General features: G+C 34.1%; 2 protein-coding genes across 8 annotated transcripts in view; one reads left to right on the top strand and one right to left on the bottom strand.

Annotated features, from left to right (window-relative positions):
* The window catches only part of LOC126978658 (uncharacterized), a 243,488-nt gene that overhangs the window by 182,009 nt on the left and 47,800 nt on the right, over positions 1-13,679 (bottom strand). The window lies entirely within an intron of this gene.
* The window catches only part of LOC126978656 (activated Cdc42 kinase-like), a 51,345-nt gene that overhangs the window by 4,723 nt on the left and 32,943 nt on the right, over positions 1-13,679 (top strand). For 4 of the 7 annotated variants that reach the window (XR_007732661.1, XM_050827641.1, XM_050827643.1 and 1 more), the window contains 9 exons: positions 912-1,061; positions 2,028-2,176; positions 4,156-4,296; positions 5,033-5,192; positions 7,413-7,544; positions 8,599-8,696; positions 9,339-9,435; positions 12,074-12,295; positions 13,278-13,437. Coding sequence is in view for 6 of the 7 variants with exons in the window: in XM_050827641.1 (XP_050683598.1) it covers positions 912-1,061; positions 2,028-2,176; positions 4,156-4,296; positions 5,033-5,192; positions 7,413-7,544; positions 8,599-8,696; positions 9,339-9,435; positions 12,074-12,295; positions 13,278-13,437 (1,309 nt within the window). In the remaining variant the exon portion in view is untranslated. The remainder of the gene's footprint in view (positions 1-911; positions 1,062-2,027; positions 2,177-4,155; positions 4,297-5,032; positions 5,193-7,412; positions 7,545-8,598; positions 8,697-9,338; positions 9,436-12,073; positions 12,296-13,277; positions 13,438-13,679) is intronic. The other 3 variants (XM_050827642.1, XM_050827645.1, XM_050827646.1) reach the window with 3 other exon arrangements.

Genomic DNA, 13,679 nt, shown 5'->3' on the forward strand with positions numbered 1-13,679 from the left:
TCTTGTTGATCATATTATTATGTACTGCACGGTTCGAGATAGTTCTAGAATGATCCAGTTACTGTAACAGTACAAGCAATACTTGAGTGTTATTCGCAAAAAGTATTCATATGATTGGGACACAGAATATATCTATATTATAATAGAGTATATATCTTATCTTGATGTATATATATTTCTTTTGTGCGTCTGTTGTAACAGAACTCCTCCTAAACGGCTGGACCGATTTTAATGAAACTTTCTGTGTGTCTTCAGGTGGATTCGAGAATGGTTTAGATTCACAATTGAACTACCTCCTAAACGGGTGGACCGATTTTGATGATTATTTTGTGTGTTCCAGTGAATTTGAGATTGCCTTAGATTCTCAATTCCGTCACCTTGAATCTTGAACTTGAACGAAGTATAAATAATGGACTCTCAACTTTAGAATATAATATTTATTTATTTCATCAGAGGTCATTTAAGTAATAGAAATGACTCCAATAATAGGAGTTATTTTAACTTCTAGAGATAGTAATACTCGTTAATAGATGCTTATCAAACTCATTCATCAACGGTTCCGTACTGTAATCTTATTCTATAATTGTACAATTGGTAACATTATTAGCAATGTAGTATTTATAACAAGAAAAATAACTATACACTCGCTTTATCTTTTAAAAGTGTAAGTGCGTACTAACGGTCGTATTTAATTTAAATAGCTATGTATGTTTTTTTTTTGTTTCTTATAAATATCCTTCTATAGGAATTTGTAATTCGTATTTCGTTGCTAAAAATAGACGTGAAAAAAATTTATTACATTGATATTATGTAGAATTCTTATTTTTTAGTACTTTTAGGATGTAGAGCTAGTGTATAATATGAAAAAAATAGCCATTTGCCTGTACAATATAATAATTTGAAAATTTCAGTTACAAGTTGCCATCAAATGTCTTGGTAATGAACGAATGACTTCAAACTCCGCTGAGTTTCTTAAAGAAGCAGCTGTGATGCATAGCATTGAGCATCCTAATATTGTCAGGCTGTATGGAGTAGTTTTACATATGGAGTCCCTTATGTTGGTAAGTAAATTATAAGATGATAAAAGTAAACATAAAAGTAATATTATATGTGTTGAGAGTTTTCCATTTGGCATCCCAAATGGTTTTAATGTAATATATAAAATTAGTCTTACTATTATTTATATTAGTAATTACTAGCCCCCTTATTCATAATGGTCTGCTAACTTAAAACAGCTGCTATAGAGTGTTATTTCTCATTCTGACTTAGGTCAATAGAAGAAGACAGAGTGAGAATTAGCAATGCTTTAACTTAGCAGACTATTATGAATTAGGGGGTAAAAGTATAGGGAAAAGTCTAAAAACTGTACATTTGTAATAAAGTCATAAAAAACAGAGTTTGATATTTTCTTTTTGCAAGGAGCGGTGTTCCAAAATGGTATCGTATGAAAGGGCTTAATTCGCACAAGCATAGGCAAAACAAGTCCCCTTTTTATAATAAGTATAAGTACATATATATATATATATATATAATTTCGGGGACTATATGTTTTAATAGTAACAATTTAAGTTTTTTTACATTACCAGATATAGCCTAAGTAATCCATATTATATATATATATACATAGAACTACTCTGAGTACGAATTATTTATTAATGTAAAATTAAAAGGAATGTACATTTAGATAAAGCCGTTATAATGTTTTCTCCGTACTGGATATGGATCGTTTGGTTTTTTATAAAAATAAGGGACGAGACGAGCAGGACGTTCAGCTGATGGTCATTTATACGCCTTGCCCATTTCACTGCAGTGCCGCTCAGGATTCTTGAAAAAAACCCAAAAATTCTGAGCGGCTCTACAACTGCGCTCGTCACCTTGAGATAAAAGATGCTAAGTCTCATTTGCCCATTAATTTCACTAGCATTTATAGGTTGGTTATGTATGGTATTTAGCGAGACTGTTGCATCTCTCTCCGATTATCCTTTGATATCCTTCATGCCATATGTATTATATAAATCTGTTTGCAGGTAACGGAACTCGCGCCGCTCAGATCACTTTTGGAATGTCTGCGTGAGGTTACATTCCGACGCAACTTCCCAGTACCAAACCTGTGCGAGTTCGCTGAACAAATCTGTGATGGAATGACTTATCTTGAGACTAAAAGACTGATTCATAGGTAATTTATGTTCAATTAATATTTATTAAGTTTGTCAAGTTAGGAATATTGATGCCGTACACACTCGGGCGAATGAAAACACAGCGAAAGCTATAATACTAATGTCATTATTCATAGCTTCGTAGTCACCTTTATTGTAAGAAAATCGAATTCTGCTTGCAACATTAAAAAAATATATTGAAAAGTCTACTGAACTAATTTAGGGCTTATGGTGTGGGTCTGCAGGGACTAAGGGATCAATGCATTCTCATACAATAGTGATATCATTTGATAATATCTGGCTAAGGTTGAGCTCTCAGTGCATCAAGTGTTCTTCCTGGGAGCTTCAGTATCATCACATTAGATGGCATTTGATGAGGTGAACCTATTTTTGGCGACCACTTCATTCCGCTCATAGCAAAATCACCCAACAATATTATTCTGTCATTGAGACTTCACATTGCAATAGAACAACAGTTTCAGAAACGTATACCATTAGCATACATACATACACTCACGCCTTGTTCCCGTCGGGGTAGGCAGAACACAATAGAATGCCACTTGCTTCTATCCTTACAAACCTCACGCGCTGCCTCTACATTCATTACTCTTTTCATACATGCGTTTGCGGGTGCTAGGGACCTTTCCTTTTCCCAAAAGTCCCCAATATGGTCGACGAATGTTCTACGAACTCTATCGCGACCGACTTGCCTTATATACATATTTGATGCGTCATTCTTTCTTCACTCATTCGTTCCACGTGTCCAAAACATTTCATAGCCATTCATACACCATTAGCTAAACTTAAAAATGACACATATGCTATAGTTTATTTAAAAAGTAACTAACTGATTCAAATTCAAATATTTTTATTCAAAATAGGATGTGAAATCACTTATTGAAAGTCAAAAAAAAACTGCCACCCATTCCAAAATGAATGCCTCAGGCCTGAGAAGAATGGGCGCAACAAACTCAGCGGGCTTTCTTTTTCATCAAAAATATGTTTTACAATTAAACTTATTATTTAATAGCCTGAGGGCGGTCGCTCCATTCCCAATCTGTGGTATCATTAAGAAAGTCATTTATGTTATAGTAACCTTTACCACACAAACGTTTTTTAACAATTCGTTTGAATAACGTAATACTTTTGTTTTGAACATTTTTTGGGATCTTGTTGTAAAAGCCTACTATACCTACATCGCCCGACAAAAGACTTACTAACTCGACTTAGCCGAGTAGTTGTTTCCGAAGCGGTAGTAGTATGTAGTAGTATAAGAAATGACATCAAAAAGAATTCTAAAGGAATCAATTTTGAGAAAATAAATGCCTTTTATGCCTTTAGTAGGCATCATCAGTTTATGTCTGTTCCTGGTGTTAACATGGTTATGACAGTTTCTGCCAAATTCACTTATGTGCCTTTGAACATACATTACAAATGGGAAATTATACATACATTACATTGGGAAATGAGAAACCTTTATTTTGCCTGAATAAATATAATACAGGATATGAATCATTTAGTCACCCATAAATCATCTGCTGAGGATTGATACTGGACCTGCAAAGCTGTAGGTATGTCCATGCGGGTCGCGATAAGTAGACCTCCCTCTCCGTCCCTGTCAGTGAGGGTACAGTTTCTGTCTCTTCACCATACCACATATCGACTGTCAAATAATTCATCACTATTTATTTCTTCAAAGTGCCTTGTTTCGGTTAATACAATAACGTCGTAGGAGTTGCGATATATATTACGTTGGAAAATTTCTAATTTAGTTCATAACCCCCGAACGTTTTGGTAATAACTGTTAAGAAAATTTATATCCTTAACGAACCTATCCTATATAGTACATAATAAATGTAGATTAATTATTATACATGTAAGACTATACAAAGTGGCTGTGACAGACATAAAATCATATTTTTATCTTTTATGTAAATATCAAAAGATATTCTCTGAACTGCATTTTTTCTCTCATCTAGCATTGTTTTACCGTTTCTAGAGATCTCGCTGCGAGAAATATATTGGTATTTAACAAGAATAAGGTAAAAATATCAGATTTTGGATTATCAAGAGCGCTCGGTGTGGGAAAGGATTATTACCAAACGAATTATAACGTGGAACTAAAACTTCCGGTTGCGTGGTAAGTACTCAAATATTGTATTATATATATATTATACTTTCTTAAATTCATCTCTTCTTATTATTTCAATTATGTCGTTGTCATACATGCCGATGTAACAATTTTGTTGTGAGATTAAATGTTAAAAAAAATTAAACTTTATAGGCTATTATTTTTAAGATTCAGATAAATTATCGTGGTAGTGTATCAAACATAACTACACTACACTACTCGCTACAGTTAATGTCCTCTCGGAACATAGGTTAAGCGTATACAAGGTGAATATATGCGCATAGCAACAACCTGCTTATTTGAATAATATTTTTTCTTTTAGTATTTATTATTATAGTGTATAATATAATCGGTCATAATAATATCGTTGGATGGTACAACTGACTGTATCGTTCTTAAATGTTTGGTGTGCAGCCTTTAAGTTTAGCCAGAACTGTAGACATTACACAATTCGATACAAAGGTGACACTTAATAAATAGTAGTTAAAAAAAAACTAAAAATACGCTTTTTATAGAAAATCGTAATATATTAATAACATTAACATCAATTCGTACGTTTAACGTTAAAAATAGCGCCACTCGTTTATTTGTGACCTTAATATATTTTGTCTCGACTTTTTTAAGGCCTTTAAATTTGTATATTTTAGTAGAACTTGTAGGTCCTTCTCATATTACATCGTTAGTTAAGAGAAGATCACACTTGAAAACAATATTATCAGTCTATTGTATTTTTTTTTCTATCAAGGTGTGCCCCGGAATGTATTCTGTTCTTACGCTTTACATCTGCAAGTGATATTTGGGCCTTCGGAGTCTGCCTTTGGGAGATGTTCACATATGGCTTTCAACCATGGGTGGCGTTATCTGGTCAGCAGATACTCGAAGCTATTGACGCACCAAATTACCAGGTATGTTAACAATTATCATACAAAATGTATTGAACGGAAAGTGACGACACGAGCATGACTTTCACCGAATATGTCTTTCTGTTCTATAGCGTTACACAATCTTTAGACACTGTTTATATTTAAACACGAGCCGAAGCATGTCTAAGGTGTGTCTAACGAATATATATATTCCTAAGGAAGATTCAGATTATAATATGATGACAGATAGATGACAGCTGACAAAAATTGCGTTCCGTTCCTTTACTTGTTCCTGAACACTCAAGTTTATGTCTTGCTTCGTTAGAATTTATAAAAAATATTGCTATGTAGAACAAACTATTTCAATATATGTGACTCGAAATATTGAGTCATATTAATATGTCATTTGCTTTAAATGGATCGCGTGAGAATGAACGAACACAAACTGTGAATGGTTAGCTTAACAACGTTTTATTTAAACACAAGCTAAACACTGCTGTAAATTGTTAGTCACTGTTGAACAAAACACGTGTCTAAGCCATGTTTAAATTATTTTTTGTAATAAACGAACGATTTAAGTAATACTATTACATTAAGTAGCCCATTAATTTCGTTAGCCACGGTGCCCTTCACAATTAATCACACAAATAGTGATTTCACACTTGCATTGAACGCATTCTTTAGAAATAACCGATGATGGTGCTGACATTATCATGAAAATAATTTCAAAAAGGAAAAAACCTTTTTTAATTATTATGAATGAGGACTAAACGAGGGCGTCACTGAAAATTTCGGGAATCAATGAAGTGACACAACTTTACTATTTAAAAATGTATTCATTGATTTTCGAAGTATTCTCCGCGAAATTTGACACATTTTTCCATACGATGGAACCATTGAAGCAACCATTCTATTCGGAAGTTGGGGTCTCCGAAATGGCCGTTTTGTAGGCGTCCACAGCTTCTTCAGGTGATGAAAATCTCTGACCACGCAATTTATTCTTTATTTTAGGGAAAGTATAGAAATCATTAGGGCTTAGGTCGGGGCTGTACGGCGGATGGTCTAATAATTCTATGTTTTCTTGCTCTAGAAACTCTTTTGTTCTGTGCGCGGTGTGAGAAGTCGCATTGTCGTGATGGAGGATGATGCGGCGGTTACAGTTCTCTTTACGGAGTTCAGAAACGACCTGTGGCAAATAAATGCTAGCATATCATTCTGCATTAACCGTTCTTTGTCCCTCAAGAGTAATAGTCGCAACATGGCCGGTTTTGGAGACAAACGTGGCCACCATTTTTTTGCAACACTCCGTGAACGAACAATTTTTGTTAGCTTTAACTCATTTTCGAACACCCAAACTCGTGACTGGTTTTTGTTTCGGGTTCGTACTCGTATACCCAGGATTCGTCACCTGATACGATGTTGTATACAGCATTTGAGGATCCTGCGTGGAATCTTTCGAGAGTTCTGACGCACCAAGTAACGCGAGCCGCTTTTTGCGCTTCACAGAGAAAATACGGTATCCATCGGGAAAACAACTTTTTGCACCTAATTGTTCATGCAAGATTATTTGTATTTGACTCATGCCAATGTCTAAAGTTGTCTGAATTTCGCGGTATGTCACATATCGATCTTCCTTAATCAGCTTACGCACAGCATCAACGTGTTCTTTGGTGACTGCAGTTTTTGGACGACCTTGACGGGTATCATCACTGAGCTTGACACCAGCGATAAATTGTGGATTTGGATGGGACTTCATCACCAAATGCAGAAATCATCCGGTAAACACACTGTTTTTGTGTTAAACCACTTCGGAAGTAATAAATAATAAAGAAAAAGAAGAAAGAAGATAATAAATCATCGATCTAGAATTTTCTCGAGTCAATTCCATTTTCTCAACGACTAAACAAGTTTGAAAAAACCTTGTGACAAAACCGAGAATCTTTTTTTAAAATAAATAAATGGTATTCGATTTTTAAAACCAAGGAGTTTTCAATTAAAAACATTTTAATATGACATGAATATTGGAAATATACCATTCCCGACACTTTTAGTGCAGCCCTCGTAAATCTTGTCCCTTAAGTATTTTAAAGTGACAGTTGACATGTCAAAAGGTAATTCACAATAGCCTCCCAGCGACAATGCAAACAGCAAATTTCAATTAAAATAATGATATTATTAAAGATACAGATACTCGAGTCACGCTTAACTCTTAGATATCCTGTGGGCGTTCGCCCGTTATTAATGCGCATTAATTGTCGACAGAGATTAGAACGACCTGAGTGTTGCCCGGACGCTTACTACAACTTGATGCTGGAGTGTTGGGCACACATGCCTAACCGCAGACCGAAATTCAGGGATTTGAATTCAAGGTTAAAACATATAAGACCAGAACAGGTGAGTTTTTATTGAATATTTTGGTAATGTAGTATTTTTACAGGTCTTTAATATATTTCTTTGGAATTCTGGCCGGTACAACAAATTTATTTCTTTCGGTTTAAGCTCGATAATAATAAATCATTTTTGATTTTAACTTGAAAATATCTTGTGACCTGATAAGATCTACAAATCAATGTCACCATTCATTCAGCCGGTCTTGAACCCGTAGCACATTCCTACATTTACCTCCTATTTCATGACTAGCCGTTCGCCGTTAAAGTGTTCGGTCTATATATCGAGCAACTGTTTCCGATTTTGCCAGTTTTCCCACATCTGTCTCTTTCTAATGCTCTTTGTATTTGACGGATGATTAGAACTTTTCTTTAAAGCATTCTGTTGCGAAAACATACCGTGTCATGTTCACAAAAGCCGTGAACGGTGTATGTAATTCTCATTACGACTCGGCAATTTGTGAATTTCCTCCGAGGTGAACTAAACTCAACCAGTGGTTGACCTACCATTCATCGCGTCAAATGAGAATGAGAACAAACAAATTAACCCTATGATTTCAACATAGAATCAGCCAATGTATGCTTCTGCCATGAAATATGCTTATATAATATAATATAGTGTAATGTGCCTACATATACATACACTATGTAACAAACACTCACTCACACACTCTTGATGTACACCTGCTAGTACTAATCAATAAAATCAGGCATTAGCTAATTGTTAAAAGCAAAACAATGATTAAAATTGACATACCAAAAAATGTTTCAAACATCTGCCAATCTCAATGAAATGTCACCCCGCTGAATTGCAGAGGTATGGAATATTTTTATTTACGAGTAGTAAGTATTGTAGTTATTTAATATTTTTTAAATTGAACTTTTGGCACATATCCTCGTGTTTCAAGCACTGAATATATATCCATTAAAATACTACAGTTTACGTTGCAAAGCAGTTTTATTACACACCGGGTTCGATAGACTTATAAAGGGAAGGGTCTCGTCACTTTTTAAAAAATAACTTTCCTATCAATTTACAACAAAATATTGATGTTCTAAAGGTACAAACAACGCGTAGCTGTCAGAAGGCGGAACAAGCACGTCGAAGTAATCTCCTCGACTATAAAGTCGGAGATCAGATCACTGTGCTCGGAAAGGAGTAAGTTCCTTTATTTTCTATTCTTTTATATAAATAATCGTAGGTAGGTTTATTGTTATTTTTCGTTAACTACTGAATTGATTTCACTAATATGATACTGTTTTATTTCGATTCGTCACCATTAATATTTGTAAATTTCGCCACTATAGTATAGAAGACTAAAATAGCTCAGATGGGATGGTTATCCGGAAAGCAAAAGACCCCGGTGCGAATCCAGGTGTCCTATTAGTTTTTTTTTGTTCAAGATAATTTTAACAGCAATGTTTTCAAACCAATATTAACTTTAACATTACATTATTGAAAGTTGCTTAGGTTCTCTAGTTTTTTACAAAAAGAACAGCCCATGTAGCTTAATGATAAGGGCATTCGATTCACAATCGTTCAATTATACAGACTTATCGCCATGGTAACAAGTGCTTTGAAAACCAATGAACAAGTGGTAGCATTGGAGCCCAACTGGTTAGGTACCACTTTATTTCACAAATTCAAACTATTATGAGAAATACTGAATATATTACATTAGATACGATGGGTTTACTTATGGGAGCTTGTAATGTCGCTGACAAGTTTAAACGCGAAACATACACAGCGCGAAAGCGGAGTAGTTGTAACCGTATATATTATATTATATTTTTTTTACAGGAACTACACTAAGAGTTCGATGTGGTATGGAGTTTCATCCAATGGTGCATGCGGGATATTCGATCCCAAAAATACGAAACCTATAGTGAAGTTAGAGGTAAGTTATAATAATAAGATGCAATAAGTAAATCAAATAAAAATCACTTTATTCATGTACGTCACCGAAATGACATTTATGAATGTCAAAAAAATTTTGTCTTATTGAATCTACTGCTATATGGCGAGTTGTGGTGCCCTTTCCACAGAAGACACTATAAAAAAAGAATAGAATCTACTGCTACTTCGTAAAAGGTTGAGCTAATGAGAAGAAGAAGTTAGAAATTCATTGCCACTCTTTAAACCAAGATCTAAATTTTCATCGTTTTATAAATCATTTTAATTACAAAATAATATGTAAAGTGATGCAACAAACACAGATACTATCTGTTTAAAAAATTTGTAACCTCCAAAGATTGGCACCCCACTGTCAAACCTTTTTCTACAGACACAAGAATCTAATAGTTTAATTTATATAATTTTTTTCTATATTAATTATCACATAAAACGTAGGTAATTAATTAATTCAATATATTCTATTTACAATAAATATATTCTATTTACGATAAAGAAAATGTGTGAATTAGAATTTATAGATTATATAGAGACACTAGCTGACCCAGCAAACGTTGTATTGCCGATATTAAAATCGCGATACAAAAGTAACTGTTGATCGTAGATGGGTGAAAATTTGAAGTTGTATGTATTTTTTAATGCTGACTCGTAATCAAACAAATTTAATAAAAATGTCAAAAAATTCAAAAAAAAATCGTGTGGACCACCCTTAACATTTAGGGGGATGAAAAATAGATGTTGTCCGTATCTCAGAATCGGTCCAGCCGTTTCGGAGGAGTTCAATGTTTAACACCATGACACGAGAATTTTATATATTAGATATAGAGACACGTATAATAACTTTACCAAGAGATTCTGTACTTACGGGATTGATGTCACTAAATGAAATGAACTAAGGTGGCTGGCATTTCACAATTTGTAGGGATTATACTCAAGGAATACTTGATCTTACTCTATTGCTTTCTGTGTTGTGTGTGTCTGTATTTGTGCGTATTTGAATTGCTTTTTTTAACGAAATCTATCCATTATTAAACCTTAGCTTAATGTGTGCTATAATAGAGTTAGATATAGAATAAAGGCTTCCTCATTTTTATATTCCTTCCTGTTTATATTTCACAGAATTATTTGTTGATTGATACACAGCTATATTATTCAAAGGGTTACTTTTGTTTGTCCAACATTGAAGCTGATCAAAATTATAATATAACTTTATATAAAGTTGTTGGGTCATCTGTCACAGTGCAGACCATACAACTTTACTTTTTTCAAGATTATTAATTGTTGCAAACATTTTAGTAAATTTAGGTCCTCTCTAATAAAAATACGAATGATGTAGTATGTAAACAGAGATATATTTATTATTTAACTGAATAGTGCACATTAAACTATTACACTCACTGTATCAATATTGTGCTATTCACAATCAGAATTATAAATATGACGATAAAGTATGTTATATACTCACTTTCACCATAAACACTTTTACAACAATACTGTTACGTTTGGTTTTAGATCATAATATTTTTTATATGAATATTCATTGCGTTTTCTCGTTGCGCCAATCTAAGTTAAATATTCATGTAATATAAAAATCGAGTAGGTTGTTAAAGAGAGCCAATAATGTGATACTACTCATTACTACTAGGAATCGAGCCAGATGTAATATTTTAAACTCTTGTTATTAGCTGTCTGTTTGTATACCGCGCTTTCGATGACAGCAAAATTCCTGATGTTCATTCATTCACTATGTGTTCGTAGTGAAACGGCGTTCAAAGCAGTGAAGGAAATAACTCGAAGGAATCCTGTCAATAGATATGATATAAATATGTCAGAAAATTGTCACACATCTTTAAAAATACATTTCTTGAGGTTGTGGTTCAGCTTTTTTTTAACCAGTGAGAGGCTCCTTTGTACAGGATGCTGGCTAGATTATGGGTACCACAACGGTGCCTATTTCTGTCGTGATGCAGTAATGTGTAAACATTACTGTGTTTCAGTCTGAAGGGCGCCGTAGCTAGTTAAATCACTGGGCAAATGATTGACTTAACATCTTATGTCTCAAGTTGACGAGCGCAATTGTAGTGCAGCTCGGAATTTTTGGGTTTTTCAAGAATCCTGAGCGGCACTGCATTGTAATGGGCAAGGCGTATCAATTACCATCAGCTAAACTTCCTGCCCGTCTAGTCCCTTATTTTCTGTATTTATTGGTGTACTTTCTTACGGATACTATATACTTTACTATACTTATATACTTACACTCCCATAATGTTTAATGAATATAACTATTTCATCAAACATTTCGTTGTAACAATATTTATAGCAAGACTAGGTATATAATAATAATACAAAACAAAGTAAAAATAATTAGAATTTGTTTTTAAAAAGTAAACTACATCACATTCGTATTCTGATGGTAAATATGCACGAAATTCCATGAGATTTGGCTAAGTGCATTATTAGCAAAGTGTAAGTGAAATAATATACTATTTAATTAATATTTCATTTAACGACAACATAGAAGACCCAGTCTTCAGTTTCATAGCTTTAATTAGTATAAACATACGATTTGGTTGAATTAATATTTAAAATCGCTAAGCCACATGTAATGGATCAAAATTTCCCAGAGATCATTCGCAAGTTCGTTCTCACCACATATGTCACGATCGAACCGTTCGATCCATTCATCCATATTGCGGTCGGATGTAAACCGGCACACGTTTACCGGTAAACGGACCATCCAACGGAGCATGATCTCGAGCCCCATTGGTGATCTTAAGCATACGAGCCATGTGGGACTCGATGGCGCTTACTTCGGAGACATCTCGTTCTTGGATCCTGGCACATGTGTGAGTATAACCATGGCACACACACAATCAAATCATTATGTGTTCGCATGTACAGTGCTCTGTCTGTGACTTCTGTGATAATTGTTTGTTAAAGCTTTTGGCTATTTTTATTATTGCTATTATTTATTATTATGAAATTAGACTTAGAATATACTAGCGTTTTACGACTTGTCAATCAAAATCAGTTACAATAGATTCACAAATTTTTTATATGGCTGTATCTCCGTTAAAGATCTTCTTCCGCATGCTTTGTTTGTTTATAAGCTAGTATATTGTATGTCTATGATCTAAAGGGTTATACCTATATATACCGTTATTTGATCGGAACATTGCATTTTATATGGTCGGGAGATGGGATATTACAATTTAAAATAAATACATAATAGATATTATACAAGAAAGAAATAGGTATCTGAATACGGTTAATTAGAAAGCAACAATAACGTTGTTTTGTTGTGATTCACATGCATAGGCTAGACAGTGTATTTTCAATGCCAATCATTATAAACAGATCGATAAGGAGGTGAGTAATGCGCATGAAATCACTTCTTGGTGTTCATTGGTTACAGTTTCCGATATCAAGCTGACTAATACGATTGCCGCTGCAATTTAAAGTTTCGCGCCAAAAATTTACATTATGATACATAGACGTTGTAATGTTATAAATTCAAAATAAACCAAAAGATATTGCATCGTAGTCAAATAAACAATTTTCTCGAAATTTATTAATTCCTTCAATGCATTTTTTTTAAATTGTGCAGTTTTAAGGTGTCTACTGCGCATTCGTGCAATGGATTATGTTGTTATTTCCACGTGTAAACTTGGATTACTTCTATCCAATGCAAGGTCACGCCCATTCCGGTATTGCAACCGCGTAGATGCACTTGTCAGTTTTGTTGCTTGAGAAGTAAATCAATAATTGTAGGTACTTATGTGATTTTTAATAACAATGATTAAATATTCGTTCAATACTATGTGTTAGCCTCCTCGGCAGATTGTGACGCCGTATAAGCCTTCGGAGGACCTGGAACAGGTGCCGCTCATCAACCCGAATTCACCTTCACATCTTAGCGGGACGAATACGCCGTACCCGCTTCTCATCTCGGAGGCCAGGGGTGACTGTGATCAGGTCGACTCAGCGTGTAAGTATACTGTAACAGACTGCATGCGACTTGCGATTATATATAAATGATTTAATATTTTTATTTCGGTTTATATTTTTGACTTCATGCTGGTTTAAAATTTGATCTTAATATGTTATAGTTTATATTTTGAAGTGTTTAAGTTTTATTATTGAGGTATTTTAGTATCTACGATCATTAAAGTGTGGTCTGGGATCTGTCATCGGTCTCTATGTACAAATCTGCATTGGACCCAACAAGAA

The sequence above is a fragment of the Leptidea sinapis genome, chromosome Z (assembly GCF_905404315.1).
Source record: "Leptidea sinapis chromosome Z, ilLepSina1.1, whole genome shotgun sequence".
Lineage (NCBI taxonomy): Eukaryota > Metazoa > Arthropoda > Insecta > Lepidoptera > Pieridae > Leptidea > Leptidea sinapis.